Raw genomic sequence first — 23,191 nt, 5'->3', positions numbered from 1 at the left:
TAACAAGTCTTTGGTAATAGCATTTGGGACATGATACATTTTAAATATATCATCATCATTGTTTACTTGTATGGTGCCACAGATTCCGTAGCGCCTGACATAGTCGCACACATATGATACATGAAAACAGTGAATATAATAACATGTACATGCAGAATAATACATGTGTATATATATATATATATATATATATATATATATATATATATATATATATATATATATATATATACTTCTTTTAAACTGTTTTCAACTAAATTGGACTAGCATCACTCCCAAAATGATTGTATCTTTGATTGATTGTATCACAGGAGCGCTTTAAATGTGCCCTTTGGAATGCATGCTCTGTAACAAACTTACCTCCGTACACAATCTCTTCCTCTCAAACAACCTAAACCTTCTAGGAATAACAGAAACATGGCTCATGCAATCAGACACTGCCTCACCTGCAGCCCTTTCACATGGTGGTCTCCATTTCACCAACACCCCCAGACCAGGAGGCAGACAAGGAGGTTGGGTCGGACTGCTTCTCTCCCCACAGTGCACATTCACAGTTCTCCCAAATGTTCCATCACTCACATTCACATCTTTTGAAGTACATACTGTTAGGATTTTTAACCCGTTCTCTATGCGTGTTGCTGTCATCTATCACCCCCTGGACCACAACAACAATTTCTTTAACACTTCTCTGCATGGCTCCCTCACTTCTTATCCTCTGACATCCCCACCATCATCATGGGTGATTTCAACATCCCTATTTCTAATCCACGTTCCAATGCTGCTTCCAAACTACTCTCTCTAATATCCTCACTGGACCTCTCCCAGTGGTTTGAATCTGCAACTCATCAGGATGACCACTGTCTTGATCTTGTTTTCTCTATGCTCAGTTTCTGATTAACACTCCTTTCCCCATCTCGGATCATAACCTTATTAGCTTCTCGCACACCCCCAGTTCTTTACCCTCCCCAGTGTCAAATTCTTCCAAGCCTCCTCGTACCCGCAGGAATATCAACTCTATTGATCTCCAACAGTTTCCACCTCTCTCCAACACCTTCTCGTCCCAATTTCTACATTCTCCGCTGATCGGGCAGTACCCCATTTTAACCAGACCCTAGCAACTGCCCTTGATCAAGTGCTCCAGCGACACTACATACTTCGCGTAGACTTCGTTGCCAACCGTGACACACTAAAGTAACACGAACTCTACAAAATCTTTCTCGTAAAGCAGAGCGTCACTGGCGTAAATCTTGTACCTCTAATGATTTCATGACATATAAATGTATTTACCACTGGTAGAGAAATTCTCTGGACACTGTAAATCAAACATACTTCCAATCTCTCATCTATGCTCAGGCTTCTAACCCCAAATGCCTTTTTAACACATTTAAATCTCTTCTCAATCCTCCCACCCCAAACCCTCCGACTACCATCAGTGCCCAGGAACTTGCTTCCTATTTCAAGGACAAAATAGATAAAATCAGACATGAAATGGTATCATCTTCCTTGACAAGCAATCAGCTCAATTTCTTTGTAGCACCCTTTGACACTCTCTCTTCATTTGATCCCACAAATGAAGAGGAAGTTTCTACTCTCTTCTCATCTTCCTCCTGTCCTCTTGATCCCATAACCTCACAAATTGGTAGGTCCCTGTCTCCTGTGCTCAAAATTCTGACCCAAACTCTCTCTCAAATTACCGCCCCATCTCTCTGCTCCCATGCCCCTCCAAGCTTCTCGAGAGAATTGCCTATACTCGCCTCACACACTTTCTTACAGCAAACAACCTACTGGATTCTCTTCAGTCAGGCTTTTGCTCTCAACACTCCACAGAGTCTGCGCTGACCAAGGCCATTACTCTCTTCTGATTCTTCTGGATCTCTATCTGCTGCATTTCACATTGTTGACCACTCTCTCCTCATACAAACGCTACAATCCCTAGGTCTTGAAGGCACTGTCCTATCCTGGTTCTCATCCTACCTATTTAATGGCTCTTTTAGTGTTCATTTCTTTGGATCCACCTCTGCTCCATTTCCTTTATCAGTTGGAGTTCCACAGGGCTCAGTCTTAGGTCCTCTGCTCTTCTCTATCTACACCACTTCTCTTGGAAAACTAATAAGCTCCTTTGGATTTCAGTATCATCTCTATGTGGATGATACACAAATCTATCTATCCTCTCCTGATCTTTCACCATCTGTGTTGTCTCGCGTTACTGACTGTCTTTCTGCCATTTCATCTTGAATGTCTTCTTGCCAACTCAAAATCAATCTTACAAAAACTGAATTAATAATATTCCCACCCAAAAGCAGAAGCTTCCTGCCTGACATTTCTATTTATGTTAATAACATGACCATAAATCCCACCCTGCAAACTTGCTGCCTAGGTGTAATCCTTGACTCAAAGAACATTTCCAGAATACGCACATATCACATGCAGGACACTGCAAGAACCTTAATTCATGCACTCATCATCTCCCGCATTGACTATTGCAATTCCCTCCTTACTGGTCTTCCCAAAATCAGACTTGAACCCCTACAATTTATTTTGAAAGCAGCAGCTAGATTGATTTTCCTTGCAAACCGTTCTTCCTCTGCTGAGCCACACTTTCAGTCTCTACATTGGTTGCCTGTATACCGCTATACAAATAGCAGTAGAGCCTTCTCTTGTTTTTATTTGCTATCTGTTACTGGAATAGCATTCAGGGCTGAATGTACTCGATCAAAAACCATACTGTTTGCTGTACTATTGTTACTCCGTGGAATACGGCGTGCGTTGTTTCCCTCCCCCATTTTTTTCTTCTGTACACTGTGCCTTCCTACACTTGTTTTGTGAAAATCCAGTAAAATGATTTTTTTTAAAAAAAAGAGTAGTTTATGGTGGGCTCAATGACTGCGAGGTGCCCGAATCACCACTCCATCACAGTGCTTGATGATTGGTATGAGGCTGTCATGGTAATATACTGTGTTTGCGTCTTGCCAAACATGGTATCGTGCATTAAGCTCAAACAACTCCAGTTCGGTCTTGTCTATCCAGAGGACATTGTTCCAGTGGTTTTGTGTTTTATGTATATACAACTTTGCAGACCTAAGCCTTATTGACATGTTTTTGGAGAGAGAGAGAGAGAGAATGAGAATGAGCTTTCTCCTGGCTACCCATCCCTAAAAGCCATACTTGTTCAGTCTTTTTCTGATGGTAGAGTCATAAACTTTAATATTTACTGTGTTAACAGAGGGCGGAGAATCCTTGGATGTGGCTTTTGGGTTCTTTCAGATTCCTCGGAGCATCATCCAATCTGATCTTTGCTGGGACACCCTCTCCTGGGAAGATTGAAAATTGTCTTCAATGCTTCTCTTAGATGATTGCAGATGTCTTGTATTGATGTGATGTCAACACAAACCTCAATGTTCCAGACCAAACTGCCAAAGGTTCTGCTTCTATGTAGAGCAGTGGCGCACGCAGGGGGGGTTTCTGAGTCTCTAGAAACCCCCCCCCTGCGCTAACTAAGTGGCCACTGTCCTATACAGCAGCCACGGCGCTGTCAAAGAAGCGTCCGCGGCGGTGCTGTATTGTATACAGCACCGCCGCATACGCTTCTTAGACAGCGCGGCGGCTGCTGTATAAGACAGCGCTGGCGAAGCGGAGCTCTCTCGGTTTTTTTTTGTTTTGTTTTTTTGGGTCGGCGGGGAGAAACCCCCCCCCCCCCCGACAATCCTCCGTGCGCCCCTGTAGAGGTGGTATTACTTCCCAATGAGCAATAATGTAGTATACTTGCTTATCAGTACCTGGCTCACATCACTCTCTACTGATATGGAAGCAGTGAGTTTGTACTTTCTTTTTCATATATGGCTTTTGTATACTGGCTTATTGTTAACTACATAATGACAAAATAAAATCTCTTATGTATTTTTCCATTCATAAATTACATTTATTGTATTTATTTTTCTACTACTGATTACAGAAAATTATCCTTTTATTTCAAAGTACAGACACAAAAATAGTGTCCTTAATATGCAACTAATAATACAATGAAATGCCTGTATTGTGAATATTTTTATACTGAGCATGTTGCATGCAGAAACACTGAGTGAGACGCAGGCAGCCGAGGATTTTATTCCATCTGTGATATTAGGTCCAATAACTCCTTAAATATGTTGAAACTGAAGGAGATGTGATAACATCATATCCCAGCTATCATCGGAGGCTTAGGGCCTCATGTAGAGTTGGACGTGAGCCCGAAATGGAAGTGCAAAATGGGCAATTCTGTACTGCACATGCGTAGTAACAAGGATTACGTCTCCTAAGGTGGCTGCTTCCCTCCTGGTGCATGATAATCATTATCAGCACAGACCTTGCTTGTAATGAATAATAAAATAGACCCTCCCCCTCCCAAATGAAGCTTCACCAGCCCTTGTGCTGCAGCATAAGCCAGTATTGGCAAAATTTGCAAAAAGCGTTGGGCGTTGGCTATCTCTGCCCGGACAGCTCTACAGCAGAATAATTCTCTGCTTTCTTTCCTGTTTTTTCTTTTGTAATTATTTATTTCTCGGCCTTACCCCCATAGTGTTTAATACGCTTAAAGTGTATCATATGCTTTTAACATGTAATATGTTATGAGCATATCTTACTGAAATGTACTCGTTTTGTGTACTATGCAAATTAGGCAGCACATATTCTAAGATACGTGTAGGAATTAAAATCCATATTTTAAGCATATATTGCGTCCAACTCTAAATAAGGTTTGAGGTTCCAAAGACAGCAATCCTAGATACATGGTAAAGTGTTCACAGAAAATAAATGTGCACCACAGATTATTCCAAAATCAGAGGTTACACCTGCATTACATTTATTATGCTAATATAACATGTTTTTGTTATTGTCAGGCAATGACCAGGCAACTGGCTGAGGTTCTTCTCCATTCCTTAAGTGAAAACTGCTACTGGTGCCCCTTGAAAAGTCAGCGGCCAGAGCTCAGGAACAAAGAAGACAGTTCATTTCCTTACAACATCCTCAGTCAAAAGCCGCAGATTCACTCAGGTGACCAGTAAGTATCCTCCCCACCTTCTCCATACACTCACATTACATTCCTTACCCTAGTAACTTTTGTTATTTATTTTTCCCATTGAGTCAGGGACTACCTCAATAGTCCTTAACAAGGAATCTCTGCCCTACACTGCTGAGCTCTAACAAGAGTGAAACAGTCTGTGTGTAAAGGAGATCTAGGGGGTAAATGTATCAAGCTGAGAGTTTTCTGGCGGGTTTGAAAAGTGGAGATGTTGCCTATAGCAACCAATCAGATTCTAGCTATCATTATGTAGAATGTACTAAATAAATAATAGCTAGAATTTGATTGGTTTTTCCAACTCGCCAGAAAACTCTCAGCTTGATACATTTACCCCATAGTCAGCACTGGTCTGTATCGTGAGCTGAATGCTCAGTTGTAATATGAACAGTATTGTTTAGAATTTTCGACTCCACTAATTGAGCGGTTTACTTGCTTGTAATTTAAACCACTTCTCAAACATTTTTGTCCTAATAACCTATCTAGAAGTGACATAATGCTGTTAATGTATACTTTACATTTTAGCACCAGGATCAAAGTAAATAATACAGATGTGCCTTAACAGGTATTAATTATGTGGATCCCAGTGAAGGTATTAGGTGACCCATGAATCATGCATGGCTTGCTTTCTGTTACTGCTCTCTCCATGTAACACTTGTTAGGAGCCCCAGTGTATAACCTAATTCTGCTCTTGTGTCTGTTTTTAGCCTGTATTGCCCGCAGGACAACATTGAAGAGGCTCTTCTGCTTCTCTTGATCAGCGAATCAATGGTAAGCCACAAGGGCACAGCTGAAAAGGTTATTATTTATTATGCCATTCAACAGCAGTGCTTCCTCTCTTGATCAGCCATGTAAATCCAGATATATACAAATACACGTGCTGCATGGCTGCACTTCAGTTCATTCCCATGCATACTGCTTGTCTGCGTAGTAACATTTGCAGGCATACCAGTTGCAGTGAAGCCACGTAGCATGTGTAATTTACATGTGTACAGATTTACATGACATGATCTGGTATATATAGGAGAGGTGATTATTGCCCACTGGTAACAAGCACCAGCCGTGAAAGATTCTAAACCATGGTTAGCGAGCCTGTGCTTGCCTGAAGGTATTATTGAACTATAGTCTACAGTATGCTCTGCTATTTTCCTATACTATAATGCATGACTGAACCAGTTGCATTATAAATAGTTTTATATACATGTCTATTGAATGGGACTGAACCACTTTAGAAGTTTTTTTTTTAATAACTAATGATTGCAGGGTCTTTAACTGTTTATTTACATGTATCACAGAAGATGTAGGTGACTGAAATTGATACCATACGTAACATTATTGTATGTATAATGTCTTTGTATAAACTGTTCTGGCTTAGAATAACATCTGAGTTCTGTGATCACAATAAAAGTGCTCAGCATTATATCTTTATGTGGTCACAAAGTTCATCAGTGTGACTTCTAATATCCATATTATTTCATTGATGTAGGAGGTTTAACATTTTCTCCCAGAGTTCTTACGATGAACGTGGCAGATTATTTTGATCTCAGTGGATTATCTTGCATGAAAAAGTGAAAGTTGTAGTTCAATAACAACAAGACCACTGGTTGTTTAACCTGTTCAAGATTCACATTTGTTATGTATATTTTGATTTGTTGTTTATGTATTTATTTACATTTTTGGTCGATGTGCTATACAGCACAAGGGGGGAGGGTATTGTTATATGTTGGTCTCCAGTATTGCTAGTATTTGTAGTTTCAATGTAATCTAGATCCAACAGCTGTTGACATTTAAGATAGATCCTGGTTACACTGAATCTATATGCTCTGACAAACTTACTTCTTTTCACTAAAGAAAATCCCTGGTGATGTCATATAATCTCTTCTTCCTATGATTAAGCAAAGTATTCCACATTGAGATGTACACAGTACTCACCTAGAACGCTGTATACAGGGATTGTGTGCCCAGGAAATTAAAGTAATGGCTTTTGACTATATGTCTACCTGTCCTGTTGGCCCTGTTTCTGGTATAGAGACACTTTTTGCAATACACGGTTGCCATGCTTGGCCATTGTTTCTTATAGTCACCTGGGACTAAAGGCCGCCTAACACCAATGTAATTTTATGGGCTGCTGCTGCAGATTGATTTAGGGATGCAACTTTTTAAAAGCAAAGATATTTAAGATTTGCATTTGTCCGTTGTGCATACTGTGTGCCATAGTGAAATGACAGTGATTGTATTCCCTGCAAGTGAGAATGTTCTTACAATTCAGAGCAACAATATGCCTTTCTGAAGTGTGTGATATTAGCAAGATTCACAATATGGCAGAGGGGGGAGATTGTCAGTTCTTTCCGCAATGCACACAAGATCCCGCTAGCAGAATCGTCACCTTGGAGATATATTTATAAGCACATATGTTCACCATGTATAAATGTTGCACTTAGTAATGCTTGAATATTCTTTTGTGACCAGTAATAGACTACCAAATGTCTCTGTTGTCACGCGTTACACTGAGTAATCATGTTTGCACGTAAAAGATGTGTGAACAAATGAATAGTTTTCCATTCAATCTGGAATCGGTAAGTGTTGTATATATGTATGTTGTATAAGTGTATGTATGTATGTTCGTTACAAATGAAAATAATTGTTCAGTCAATTAACAATCAACTTGATAAGTATAATTGTTATTATATTAAATTCATCATAAAAAAAACTTATATCATAAAAAACTAGTGGTAATTTTTAGTTTTAAAATGTTTTTGTAATATTTTGTAAAGCTTAACCTGCTAGACCTAAATACCATTTTTTCGCATATAAAATAAAATTGCTTTAGACTTTATGGGGCATATTCAATTGTTGGCGGGTTTCCGCTGCTGAAAAAGTATTACCGTTATTACGGTAATACTAAGCCGGATTTCAGCTCCCAGCTCTCTGAGCCGCAAGCTAAAGTCCAGCGTGAAATGTACCGTAATAACGGTATTTACACACACTATTGCCGTAATGACGGTAATAATGCGTGCGCCGCATTACTTTAGGCAGTAACGCCAACAATTGAATATGCCCCTATGATGTCAAATTTATCAGATGGTGTCATAGTGAATATATGCAGTCAGTGGTGGGTTAAAATTACCTGTGGCCTTGGACTGTACATATACGCCATGGGGCCCCACCTCACACATATGTCTATGTCAAATGTACAGGAAGGCTGTATTATGTATATTAGACATGTAGTTGAAACTCGGGTGGTCCTGCCGCGTGCACATTTCTCCTCCTCCTGGGGCACATTAAGCCCATCCACCTGCCATTGTCACACTCTATGCCACCATCCCTAACTCTCCCCTTATCAACACGTGCCTCCTACTCAGTCATTGTCACATATGACCCCTACCCTCCCTCTCCTTGTCACATATGAGTGACAAAACAGTCTGTTGTCAATCACCACACTTTTGATAATTGTAATCTTGTTGGTGTCTGTATGCAGAATCATGTATCTTCTTTGGCACTAGCTGTAGTTAACGAGAATACTTTCCTTTGCATGAGCTTTCCACCATGGTACATTTTTCTTTTGGAACATTTACATAGGCCTTGCTTCCAGTATTCTAATGTCCTGTAGATCAGGCTTCTTTCTGTTCCACTGCGCATATTGAGTTTTCTTGTAGCTTAATGGGGTATTTGATGTTTGAGAAAACAAGTTTGCATACTGTTTCTCCCCAATATGTTGTTGGCATCTGTGAATAAAAGAGCATATTTCACCCGCTTTCACAGAGGATATGGTCGCATAGTGCTGTGATCTTGAACACAATTCCGTTCAGTTTCAGGGTGGCTTGTGTCTTACCTCTTGCATTATTCAGTCCCATTATCTGTACTTAATATCTTTGGCATCATGTCCAATTTGTTGTTTACTTGAACAAGATACTCTTTGAGTTTTTCCAGTACATCATCCTTCCTGTGAAACAGGTCGACTATTGTGTATCTTGACTGATGAATGTGAGAAAATACTTTGTAGTTCCTGTGGTCTCAATGCTCATTGGTCCATGCATACCCATGTGTATTGTCCAGAGGCTGTTCAGCTTTGCTACTGTTGTCTTTTTGTTAAATATTTCCTTGTCATTGTCCCTTTCAAGCAGCTAGTGTATTTCATCGTTTGGCTGCTTTGATCAGTTTTGATAGTGTTAGCAAGCTGTTCTTTAGCTAGCTTTCTTTACTGTTACATAAGTGACTAGCTTTGTGAGTTGTTTTCACTGACAACATGTTGCTTTCAAAACTAGCTGCATATAGTGCAATTTTTGCTGCTTGCTTTCTTGTGAGTGTAGGGGAGACCGAGCAGTGTTGTTAACCTACTTGAAATCTTTCTGAGGTATGCACCAACATACATCTCCTCTCTTGTCACAAAATATCTCACAACTCGGCAACTCCGCTCTGCACAAGATATGCGTTTCTCATCTACCCTCATTACATCCTCCCATTCCCGGTTACAGGACTTTTTTCGGGCTGCACCCACTCTATGGAATTCTCTCCCTTGCACAATAAGACTTTCCTCTGGTCTACAAACTTTCAAGCGTTCTCTGAAAACCCACCTCTTCAGAAAAGCTTATAATATTCCTCAACCACCCTCTTAACCTCACTACCTTACCCTATTACCCGTTACAAAATTTCACACAAGACAACTACCCCCCGACCAACATTGTTGTGTGACAGGATCATTTAGCTTATGAGTCACTTTTACCTTTACAGCCTGGCTGGGCCGAAATGCAAAATGTAGACTTAACCTCATGTGTCAAACTCCCATTGTCCCATAGATTGTAAGCTTGGGAGCAGGGCCTTCTCACCTCTTTGTCTGTTTTACCCAGTTTGTTTATTAGTTTACTATGTTTGTCCCCAATTGTAGAGCGCTACGGAATATGTTGGCGCTATATAAATAAATGATGATGATATTCTGTCCATTTGCTATAATCACCGTTTCTGTCTTACTCTTGTCAAAGTGAGAGAAGAAGCTTTTATCGTTAGTCATATAATTCATTGATCATCCTTTTTTATAGCACGTTTAGTCTTCCGTTGGTTATGTTGCGTCTTCAGATAATTCATTCTAGCTTTCCAACCTCGGCAGCGGGGTTGGAAACCTTTTTGGGTTTCTTGCCTACAAAACATTCATGCGATGAACTATTGCACCTGGGCACATTGCTTGCGCTCTCCTTATCTGTTTTTATTCATCCGCAAGCTTGTGTTTCACGTATTATAACCTGAGCTCGTCATCTTGTTAAGCATCAGGTGTGGTCACACACATTTCATACACTTTTGGAAGATCAGTGAGTAGCAGCTCCGCTGCATGGAAGTCTTTTCCTTCTCCAATGCCACGTAGTGGCTCTACCATTTCTTAAGGGCTCCTAATACAGTCCTGCATATGCTGGGCATTAACCAGCTTTGTTTGTCAATAGTTTAATGATCATGACCGTTGACAGTTCTGGTTGCACGCTAGTGGAACCCCACCCCTCTGGCATTGAACACCCACACCTGCTGCTTCTTACCTTAGCAGACAGGATTGGGGTTGGCATTCCTCTGCTCCTCAGGTTGGGAGTGTGGCACTTGGCATGCACCACACTGACATTGAGGCGCATGTAAGAAGCTGCTGGCTGGTTGTCCTTCATGTCAGTAGTGGTGCTTTGTGTGGGGGCAAAGCAGGGGCATTAAAACACTGGATGAGTGACGCTATATCACTCATTCAGGGCCTGATTCGTTAAGGATAGTAAGGCAAAAAAAAATTACTGGACAAAATTGGCAAATTAGTTTATTATTATTATTATTATTATTATTATTATTATTATGATGCACATAAGGAAAATACTGGCTGTATTTTCATGTAGAACACAAATACTTGATAGCTTTATTTTTACACTGACATTTAAAGTTGATCTAGGACATGTCTTACCCCAACTATAAATCTGTCCCCCCACATTTTAAAGTTAATTCCCTCTCCAATTCAACATGGTTTTGCCCAGATGAAAACCTAATAATTTTTTTTGCTTTACTTTCCTTAATGAATCAGGAACTCGGTGTTTTAGGCAGTTGCCTTGGTTCGCTGATTGGTACCGCCGCCATATTTCTTATTGAATATAATTTATTGCTGAGATTTGCCCTTTTTTATGCACTTTCTCTAGGGCCTCCCACATCTCCTTTGCAGTTTTATATTTGCATTTGTGCACAATTTGGTCATCATCTATTTTAAGGTTGATGGAACTTTGTGCTTTTTTTTAATCTCTCTTAATCCAATCATCTGGGAGTGGGATATATATCTGTCCTTGTGTGTCTATTTCCACATTCCTTTCCTTATTAGCACTATCTTGACTTTATATTTCCATGACTGGTAGTTCTGGTTTTGTTAGATTGGTCGCTATGAACTTCAGTGGGTTACTACAAACAGACATTTTTCTTAAGTTTCTGACTTTTTCTTGAGCTTCATTGTTATTATGGGCCCGATGCCAGTAAGTAGCAGACAATTCTGGACATTGCCCAGGCATTTGTTTAAGCTAAAATGGTGTTTTAATTAAAGAGGAAAACTTCTACATACTACATTACATACGTCACTCTCAAATGTCCGTTTCCAGTTTCCCGTCTTGTATTTTTTAACTTTATTAACAACTTAATAAAGCTACAAAATACAAACAGTACAGTAGTTGTCATAATAAGTATTTGAATAAATATTGTTCTAACACTACTAATAAAAAGCATAAAGACTAAGTGGGATTTTTGTAAAAATATTTTACATAAATATTGTCGCAAGTACAGACTTTAAGGCAAAAAAAAATTTGGAGATGAAAAATACTGGAGGCCATAAGGGTCAAAATGGAACATTTTAATTGTTGAAACTAAAGGGACTTACAGTTCATTATAGGAATACAAAGGATGTAGTAAAATATGTAAAAAGGAAATCAGGTTACCGTAGAGTGACTGAAAAACAGATTGCAAGAGATAGCAACTCTAATCCCAAAATGTTTTTCATCGTTATGAACAGCAAGAAAAATGAAACGACTAATATTGGATCACTAAATGATAAAGTAGTGAAAATAACTATAGAGGATAAGGAAAAAGTTGGTCTTTTAAATGTGTTTTTTTGGTCGTTATTCACAAAGAGAAAAACAAAAATTCAAATTTGATATAGTTATCTTTTATTTATAAATTGCCGACGTTCTGTTTCATTGCACAGTTGTGTTGATTACAGATAGTGGGAAAAACGGCGAAACTAAGACACGTCAGGTAGAGCTGCTTGCGGGAGCTTACAATCTAAAAGTATAGGCACACATGTAAGATGAGTAAGTGTTAGGATGGTAAAGTGGTCTTAGTATGAAGTGTCATTTGTCAAAACTATATTTAGTCTACAAAATTAATTATATGAGCACAACATATTGGACATTGCATGGTGGCTTAGTGGTTAGCACTTCTGCTTTACAGCACTGGGGTCATGAGTTCAATTCCCGACCATGGCCTTATCTATGAGGAGTTTGTATGTTCTCCCCGTGTTTGCGTGGGTTTCCTTTGGGTACTCCGGTTTCCTCCCACACTCCAAAAACATACTGGTAGGTTAATTGGCTGCTGACTAATTGACCCTAGTCTCTCTCTCTGTCTGTCTGTTAGGGAATTTAGACTGTAAGTCCCAATGGGGCAGGGACTGATGCGAGTGAGTTCTCTGTCCAGCGCTGCGGAATTAGTAGCGCTATATAAATAAATGGTAATAATAATAATAATTTAGGATATAGAGTAAATCTAGCTAGAAGGCAAATCCATGTTGCTTTACGGGGATAGTGGGGACACAGATTTCTAATGTGAGGTTAGACTTGGGAGGTGGGCGCCCTAACACAACTAAATTATAGTTTTAAAATAAAACTGTGCAAACGAGAAAGTTGTTGTCCGTCGCTCACAAGCAAGCGATATATAAATCACTATGTGTCAGCATATACATAAAAGAGAATTGTGTGCACAATATAGCTATATTGGGATTAAGCTCACCTGCCAACATCAAGGCATCTCCTCTAGCTGAGCTTCCTCTTTCATTAAAATAAAGCTGATAGTATTTGTGTGCTACATGCAAAAGCAGCCAGGATTTTCTTTGCATGCAAAAAAATCTATTTGCACCCCTGAATCGCAAAACACGATTTATCTAGGTGGCAAACTTGCACCCTTCTGGACTCATTTTAGTTAGCGGCAAAGTAAGAAAAGAGCAAGTGTGTTTCTTTGTGAGCAGATAACATAATTAATTCTTGTATTCACATTCTTACATTTACAAATAATTTCTTAAATAAGCAAATCATTTGGAGCTGGCTCACCTAGGTATATAGGGTATGCTGCAACTATGATTATAATTCATTTTGAAATCATAAAACAAATTACTTGCACATATTCATATATAATGTCTGTGAGCGCTCACATGTATATTAACAATAGGAAGTCTACAATTCAAAAGCATATGTAAACAGGTCCTCAATTCAAATACATATATTAGGGAGAGAAGTAATAATGTTGGAAGTTATGTTAATTCCCAATCTATTAGAACCACAGGTTCACACACTGGAAAATTAAGCAGGATAGAAGCTGCCTTACCAGCCGATGTCAGGAGAACTCTGATGACAGATCCGTGTATCCGGAATGTATCTCACCGCTGATCACTGCCCACACAGAGCAGGGAGACCAGCGGATCTAAGAGGAGAGAACAAGCGCGGTTCTCTTTGTATTTAAAACAGAGATGTTTGTACTATTTCAGTTGAATTCCAAGTTGCTGCTTTTAAGAGTCCCAGGAAAAGAGATGTATGTTTCTGCCTAGGTATATCTATTTATTTGTGGCTCAAAAGAGACTAAGGGGTAAATATATCCAGATGTGGAGATGTTGCCTATAGCAACCAATAAGATTCTAGTTATAATTTATTTATAATACTCTACAAAATGGCAGCTAGAATCTGATTGGATGCTATAGGCAACATCTCCATTTTTCATACCCGCAGTTACCCCTCAGTATCTTAGTATCAGCAGCAGAGATATAATCAGGGGTGGTCAATAGGTCTTACTCGCTATTATAGAATGCTCCAATATCAAACACATTGTGAGCCTATTCATTTTGTACAGCATCTGTTTGTTATGTAACATAATAATCAACAAAAGTAGGAATTAATCTTTGCATTAAGTCATAGTTGCAATTAGGGATGTGCACCGGCGACTTTTGAGGTCTCGTGTTTTGTGTTTTGGATCCGGATTTTCGTTATTTTTGGGGTTCGGATTTGTCTCGCAAAACACTTGACGAAAGGTCTCGGTTCGGATTTAAGGTTTTGGATTCGGATTTTTTTTGAAAAAAACATAAAAAGTTTAAAAATCAAGTTTTTGGGCTTATTTTCACTCCTAGGCTATTATTAACCTCAATAACATTCAATAACAAGCATTTCCACTAATTTACAGTGTATTCTGAACACCTCACAATATAGTTATTAGTCCAAAACGTTGCAACAAGGTATCTTTCTGGACTGCGTAGAGGAGTGGGTCACCACAATATATATTAAAAACCCTGAACTTTTATGATTCGCACCAATAAATGTACCTGGACTGCGTAGAGGAGTGGGTCACCACAATATATATTAAAAACCCTGAACTTTTATGAATCGCACCAATAAATGTACCTGGACTGCGTAGAGGAGTGGGTCACCACAATATATTAAAAACCCTGAACTTTTATGAATCGCACCAATAAATGTACCTGGACTGCGTAGAGGAGTGGGTCACCACAATATATTAAAAACCCTGAACTTTTATGAATCGCACCAATAAATGTACCTGGACTGCGTAGAGGAGTGGGTCACCACAATATATTAAAAACCCTGAACTTTTATGAATCGCACCAATAAATGTACCTGGACTGCGTAGAGGAGTGGGTCACCACAATATATATTAAAAACCCTGAACTTTTATGATTCGCACCAATAAATGTACCTGGACTGCGTAGAGGAGTGGGTCACCACAATATATATAATAAGAAAACCATCAACTTGTTTGATTCGCACCAATAAATGTACCTGGACTGCGTAGAGGAGTGGGTCACCACAATATATATTAAAAACCCTGAACTTTTATGATTCGCACCAATAAATGTACCTGGACTGCGTAGAGGAGTGGGTCACCACAATATATATTAAAAACCCTGAACTTTTATGATTCGCACCAATAAATGTACCTGGACTGCCTAGAGGAGTGGGCACTGGGCACCACAATAAAATATATAAAAAACCTTCAACAGGTCTGCATTACACTACACATACGGCTGCTCCTCCATCCTCTCCATCATATACATGTTGGAGTTTTAGCGTGTGACAACCTCTTGTTTTTGATAATGTCAGTGCATTTTGAATATTTTTCAATTTGCCCCACACCACTGAATGTACTTTATCTATGATACGCATCTATCTATCTTGACTGCGTAGTGTGGTGGCCCCGGTACACAATTTGGTACCGAGGCCACAATATAATTAAAAAACCCTCCACGGGTCAGAATTCCACCAAAAAAGGGTATGGACTGCGTAGTGTGGTGGCCCCGGTACACAATTTGGTACCGAGGCCACAATATAATTAAAAAATTGGGCATCAACTGTCACCGTTGTTTAATATCTGATACACCTAAATATGGACTGCACAGTGGAGTGGCCCCGGTAGTAAATTTGGTGCCGGGGCCACAATACCTCCTCCAACTTCCAAGTGTAGTGTTTATAAAGACAGACAGCGTCGAAGTGTTATTAGTTGACTTTCTTAACCCTAAAATTGTCCCTGTTGCAAATATTCGTGCAATGGACAGTTACTTTTTTATTGAAAGACTCAAGCTTTCAAGTGTAGTGTTTATAAAATATAAACAACAATACAGTAGTTTTAGAGCACGTCAATACCTCTTGTTTTAAATTATGACAGGGCATTTTACTTTTGGTTTAATTTCTTGAATTTGTTTAAATTTGGTTTTACTTTTTGAACATGGCAAACGACTGTTGATTGGTCATATAATGCAAAAAAAAAAGTTCCAAGATGGAATTGTCCTTGGGCCCTCACACCCACCCTTATGTTGTTGAAATAGGACATGCACACTTTAACAAACCAATCATTTCAGCGACAGGGCCTACCAAACAACTTTGGCTGAAATGATTGGTTTGTTTGGGCCCCCACACCAAAAAAGCTATTCATCTCTCCCTGTACAGACTAAACAGGCTCTACTGAGGCAAGATGTCCTCATCCTCAACTTCTGATTCCTCTCCCCCTACAGTGTGTACTTCCTCCTCATCACACATTATCAATTCGTCCCCGCTGGACTCCACAACCACAGGTCCCTCTGTAGTATCTGGAGGGCAGTGCTGTACTTCATTGAGGAATTGATTATTCATTTTTATAAACATCATTTTTTCAACGTTATGAGGAAGCAACCTCCTTCGCCGCTCACTGACCAGGTTCCCCGCTGCACTAAAAACTCTTTCCGAGTACACACTGGAGGGGGGACAACTCAGGTAAAATAGAGCCAGTTTGTTTGTACAGGGGCTTCCAAACTGCCTTTTTTTCCTGCCAGTAACAATATGGACTGTCTGACATGTCTACTTGGATGGTGTCAGCAAAGTAATCATCCACAATTTTTTCTATTGTGACAGCATCCAATGCAGCGAGAGTAGACATGTCTGCAATGGTTGGCAGGTCCTTCAGTCCGGACCAGATGTTATCAGCATCCCCGCCAGTGCCTCTTTTGGGAAAACTGAGCTTTTTTTGTAGGGGGGGGGGGAGGAGGAGGGCTAAGATCCGTGGGTGAAGCTGAACCACTAGTCATGAACACGGGCCAGGGCCTAAGCCGTTCCTTGCCACTCCGTGTCGTAAATGGCATATTGGCAACTTTACGTTTCTCCTCAGATGATTTTAAGTTTCTCTTTTTGCTACTTTTTCTTAACTTGGGCTTTTTGGATTTTACATGCCCGGTACTACGAGATTGGGCATCGGGCTTGGAAGACGACGTTGATGGCATTTCATCGTCTATGTCATGACTAGTGGCAGCAGCTTCAGCATTAGGAGGAAGTGGGTCTTGATCTTTCCCTACTTTATCCTCCAAATTTTTGGTCTCCATTATATGTAGCACAAGATACTGCAGAATGTGTGAACTTGGTAATATTGCAGTACCAATGGACTTATACTGCTGGATTGGTTTTGCAAATTTGGTTATAATTATTATATATATTTTATTTTTTTTTAAAATTTTTTATTTTTTTTTACTTTTTTTTTATTTTTTAAAAACTTGGGAATAATGGGGAAATAACTATGCCCTTAGAAGCACGCACAGAGCACAGGACACAGCACCACTGGACTGAACAGGACACGGCACAGGACCCAGCAGCACTACGGAACTCAGCAGGACAGAGCACAGGACACAGCACCACTGGACTGATACTGCAGAATGTGTGAACTTTGTAATATTGCAGTACCAATGGACTTATACTGCTGGATTGGTTTTGCAAATTTGGTTATAATTATATATATTTTTTTTTTAATTTTTAATTGTAATTTTTTTTTTACTTTTTTTTTATTTTTTAAAAACTTGGGAATAATGGGGAAATAACTATGCCCTTAGAAGCACAGAGCACAGGACACAGCACCACTGGACTGAACAGGACACGGCACAGGACCCAGCAGCACTACGGAACTCAGCAGGACAGAGCACAGGACACAGCACCACTGGACTGATACTGCAGAATGTGTAAACTTTGTAATATTGCAGTACCACTGGACTTTTACTGCTGAATGTGTGAACTTGGTAATATTGCAGTACCAATGGGCTTATACTGCAGGATTGGTTGTGCAAATTTTGTGGTAATTAAAAAAAATTAAATTAGTTTTTGGTATTTTTTTAAATAACTTTTTTTTATTTTTTTAAACACAGGGGAATATTGGGGAAATAACTATGCCCTTAGAAGCACAGAGCACAGGACACAGCACCACTGGACTGAACAGGACACAGCACTGGACCCAGCAGCACCACTGACCTCAGAAGGACAGAGCACAGCACACAGCACCACTGGACTGATACTGCAGAACACAGCACAGCACAGCACAGCACAGCACAGCACAGAACTAAACAGCACAGCACAGAACTAAACAGCACAGCACGAGATCTACCAGGACAGAGGACCACCTAACACACCCTCCCTCTACCCTGATCAATGCCCGAGTGAAGATGGCGGCGACTAGCGGGGAATTTATAGGATCCGAGTATCGCGAGATCCGACAACGGGATTATGAGTCAGAGCCTCAGTTTCAGATTTGAATTTGGCGCCAATACCCGGATCTGTCTCGGATCCGACTCGGATCGGCAACGTTCGGGTGGGCTCGGATTTCATAAATCCGAGTGCGCTCATCCCTAGTTGCAATGCTAGATGTTTTCCAGGTAACACAAATTATTTTTAAGCAAGTTTTTAAAATAGGATTGCAGAACACAACCTGATAAGGTTCTAGAGCAAGTCATCACTAAAAGTAATGTAGCAAATCAATATGCAGTGTTCCTGCATTGTAGAGTAGATAATTTCCTCTGAACTGTTTTTGCCCAAGCACACTTGCCTAATGTCCACCATTCGATGAATGTAGCGCTAAGAGAGAAATATGAGTTATTGATAAGGACCACGAATGGAACAGTATGTAGAAAAAGGTTAATGCGACTTTAGCATCTAGTACTAACACTGTCATGCCACATCTCTAGGCCACCGTTAGGCGTAAGTATATAGACATACGCCTGATGTATGCTTGGTGCTAATACTACCCTTTTGAATCGGACTCCTGAGATATGTCCGATTCAACATACACATGTTAATATGCTTTTTTTTGTATATGTCTTTTTCTATGTACATACTGAGCCTGATTCAACTTTGGGTGCAAATCCCATTGCATGCCGTATCTTGTGTGACATTGCTCTGTGCATGCTAGGAAACAGGCCTTACACCAGTGAACGCAATTTCATCCAATTCATGTCCAAACGCAAATGACACTGCCGACTGCCTATGACTTGAATGGCGGAACTTGGATGGAAAGTAAAGCTGTGTCCAGGTCGCGCGCACACACGTTTGTCCGATTCAAGCTCTGGGCATCTCTTGTTTCGTGGTTTTTAGCCGTATCACTTGCACCAGCTACAGGGCAGATCTAAATGCTGGCTGATGGTGGTGACTACACGTATGCATGCTACTAGATTGCACAGAACATGTGTATGCAAGGAAGATAAACTATAAAAATGCATTTTATGTACAGTATGCATTATGGACATCTTGATTTATGTATTTCATGTAAAATAAGAAACATTCTATCATGTATTTTAATGATTATAGTATTAAGAGTTGTTAATTTATTTAATAGAATTTTTTTTTTTTGCAGCGTTCTGATGGGACTGTATATTGCACATTTACATATGCGTGTACTGCACTGTGTTCTGTCTGTCTGCAAACTAGAGATGCTCAGGTTTGGTTTTCTGAAAACCGAGCCCACCTGAACTTAGATAATCCGAGTAGGCTCGCGAGCCAGCTCGGTACTTTCGCGCGTCCCCGGATCTGAATTGAGGCAAAACGTCATCTTTGCGTTGTTGGGTCTCGCAAGTTTTGTATTCCATAAGTACCTCCCTCCCCAGGAGATCCAGCGCCATTGCTCACACAGAAACAGGAGGGGTAGCTGTGTTCTTGTCACTCTCCAGTCTCCAGTGCCATTGCTCACACAGAAACAGGAGGGGTACCAGTGTTCTTGTCACTTGGCAAAAATTGACTGGAAATGACTGGAAATTAATGTTAGTGAAGTTTAATAATAATGTAGGGACAAAAAAGAGCCAAATTATGTGATTTTAGCAAAAGAAATAGGGATTTTAGAAAAAAAACAGGGATCCAAAACCAAAACATGTGAGGGCGGTTTTGCCAAAACCAAAACACGAAGTTAATCCAGATCCAAAACCAAAAATAACACCAAAACACGGGGGTCAGTGAACATCTCTACTGCAAACGGCAAATAACGTATAGCCAGAGAGTACTTATACCCAGGTTCAAATGGAAACAGTTCTTGAGATCCGCTTGTACTTGTATACTGGCGTTCACATTGCGTTCGAAGATGAATCAGGCGCACTGTGCGCCAATGTGTCCAATTGTATATACTACTCTCTTTTGAATACTGCGATGTCAGACATTCTGATTGGTAGAACTGGTTCAGTGCAACTTTTATACCTAAATGTAATTTTGGTAACTTTGGGAGAAGTTCTAAAGTGGTTGTCAACATTCAGATTACTTTATTGGCATGTGTATTTTCTGTGCTTTTCTACTGTGTCTTTATATCATTATTACAAATATTGTTGTTATTATTTTTTATTATTATTATTATTATTATTATTATTATTATCCTTTATTTGCTTAGTGTCAGCATACTCCAAAGCCCTCTACAATTGAACAAGCAGATTTTTGTTTCCCCTTATAATAAACACAATGATAAGCTTGGCTGTGCTCTCTGCATTGGATACAACTGTCCCATTTTGAGGTTGAATAAACTATATTTAGCATTGATGGGTGTCAGTTCTAATTTTTGGAATGAATGGTCATTTTTACAATTGAACACATAAATCTCTTCTGTAAACTAGTAACACATTCTCTGACTTGTGCGTCTTTATCATAACAGGCCAACAGAGACGGTGTTATCAGCCAGGCTCCAGACCAGAAGGAAGACCGCGCCGTTAGCCTTCAGAATGCATCTGCAGTGTATGACCTTCTGAGTATCACGATGGCCAGAAGAGGGCAGTATGCCATGCTTTCTGAGGTACTGTGCTATGTTATGGCCCATACTTCTGTGCAGCACTCCATGTGCAGAACTCTCTGATGTTCTTTCAGCTACGCTTTAGTCTGACAGAATATGATATGTAGTATATAACGCAAGGTTCAGTTAAACCTTACCTATGTTGATAGCTAAGTATTGGTGCAGCACAGTGGCTTAGTGGTTAGCACTTCTGCCTCACAGCACTGGGTTCAATTCCCGACCATGGCCTTCTGTGTGGAGTTTTCATGCTCTCCCTGTGTTTGCGTGGGTTTCCTCCGGGTGCTCTGGTTTCCTCCCACACTCCAAAAACATACTAGTAGGTTAATTGGTTGCTGTCAAAATTAACCTTAGTCTTACTCTCTGTCTGTGTGTACGTTAGGGAATTTAGACTGTAAGCTCCAATGGGGCAGGGATTGATGTGAGTTCTCTGTACTGCGCACACACATAGTACACTCCCGTTGTTAACTTACTCTATTGTGATTTTCTCCAAATGTGTCACTCATTTGTCCTCTTTTGTATAATTCCTGACAGCAAAGAAATATTGTGGCTGTCTTAATATAAAGCAGACCTGTTACTTACACACTGCATATAAAACAGATATCTGAAAAGACAACACATTAATAAACATGTTACATTTATCGTGTACAACCGCTGCTATAGTTACTTCTATATTCACCTTATCCATGACTGCAGAAAGTTAGCCGTGTCCTGGGCAGCTATGGATATTCATGAACAGGAGGATGCTCAGTGTGCTCATAGCAACCATTGTGTGACATCACCAAGCTGCCAGCACTCAGTACATTGGCTCTGAATGGTCACATGAGACCAATGTGCTAATTATAATACTGTCAAGACATTTATGACAGAGAGAGGGAGGGAGACAGTTTTGCATCACATTTCCCCCCAATAATGGTATGTGTGTTAATAATGGTACATTGTACACCTGTATGACAGGTACACTTTAAAGTGACACTTATTTTCATTTATTTCTCTACAAATACAAAATAAACAAAACCAACAGGTAGCCCCTTCAGGTGGAAGTCAGATAAGAGATTATTTGGCTAACTGATGTCTTGGATTAATTCATGGTTTAATTGATTTTGACACATGATCATTTAATACAAGGTATTGTTTGATGAAAGTGTCCATCTAAAATCCTGAGTATTTCCCACAATGACTTACAGTTCCAGACTAGTGAGTTAAAAGTAGAAAGACCCAACGCAAAGTTAATTAAATTGTTACTTCCATGTAATATGTAACTTAATATACTAGTTTTAAGGCTAGTGGCTATTGAAATAACCTTCTAGAACTGGTGAACAGAGGTTCACCTATAGCAGCCCGTAGAGCTTGTTGCGCTCACAGGTACTTAGATGCCCCCAGGTCTTAACTCTAGTGTAGTAGAACTTTATATACAATACAGCAACAGAGAGGTAGGAGACGAAAGCCAAGACAGAAGCGGATGATCAGAAAAATTCCGGGGTCAGGGATCCGTAGCAGAAGAGCTGGCTGCAAGCAAAAGAATATACAAGTATCAAAGCCAGAGGTCAGGGCAATCAGAGATCAAGCAGGGTCCAGACAAAAGACAAGGCTCATAACAGGAATCGGAATCAACAGACAGAGGTTCCATAGCACTTGGAGCAGTTCAGCTAGGGGGTCAGACAAACGCTATAACGCCTTAATAAATACTGACATGGACCAATGAGCTGCCTTGGGCATCAGCCCTATTATTAGCCCCAGGGACTGACCAATTAATTCAGGCCCCTCTGCGCACGGTCAGCAGTTGCCGGGACGCAGTGCCGAGAACAGAGCGTTCCGATCGCTGCCCTGACGATGGCCGGGACAAGACATGCGGAAGTGACGTCCCGGCTGTCAATAGCCGGTACGTGAGCAGCAGCAGGAGCAAGCGAGCCGTCCCAACAGCGGCTCTTATATTGTAACGATAACAAATATATATCTGTGCAAACAAATTCCGGTAATATCATAGGGGTCATTCCCAGCAAACTGTTGCACTGCAAATAAATGCGTCACCTATGGCAGTATTTTGTCTGCCTAAACACACACCTATGTGCATACCTCGCCCCAAGTGTTCAAGTATTGAGCGCAAGCCTCATGATCAAATTATTGTACAATAAACAGATATAGCATTCCCCCCAAGTTCATTGGACTACACAGCAAGCCCCTGAACACAAGCTCAGTTTATGTCTTGTATAAGCAGCCGTGATTTTGAATGCGGAAGGCTTGGACCCGCCTGGAGGCTTGGGGCAAAAGGCCACTGACCCAAGTATCCTTATTATCATTCCCTACTGACTCCACTCAGCAAATCAC

At 40.2% G+C, this 23,191-nt stretch overlaps 1 protein-coding gene across 1 annotated transcript in view; it reads left to right on the top strand.

Annotated features, from left to right (window-relative positions):
- Window positions 1-23,191, top strand: part of TTC7A (tetratricopeptide repeat domain 7A) — a 263,029-nt gene that overhangs the window by 61,779 nt on the left and 178,059 nt on the right. The window contains exons 8-10 of the mRNA XM_075204114.1: window positions 4,886-5,035; window positions 5,761-5,824; window positions 20,732-20,869. Coding sequence (XP_075060215.1) covers window positions 4,886-5,035; window positions 5,761-5,824; window positions 20,732-20,869 — 352 coding nt within the window. The remainder of the gene's footprint in view (window positions 1-4,885; window positions 5,036-5,760; window positions 5,825-20,731; window positions 20,870-23,191) is intronic.

This window comes from Mixophyes fleayi, chromosome 3 (assembly GCF_038048845.1).
Source record: "Mixophyes fleayi isolate aMixFle1 chromosome 3, aMixFle1.hap1, whole genome shotgun sequence".
Classification (NCBI taxonomy): Eukaryota; Metazoa; Chordata; class Amphibia; order Anura; family Limnodynastidae; genus Mixophyes; species Mixophyes fleayi.
Note: the sequence above shows the minus strand (reverse complement) of the source record. Positions and strands in the feature narration are given on the sequence as shown.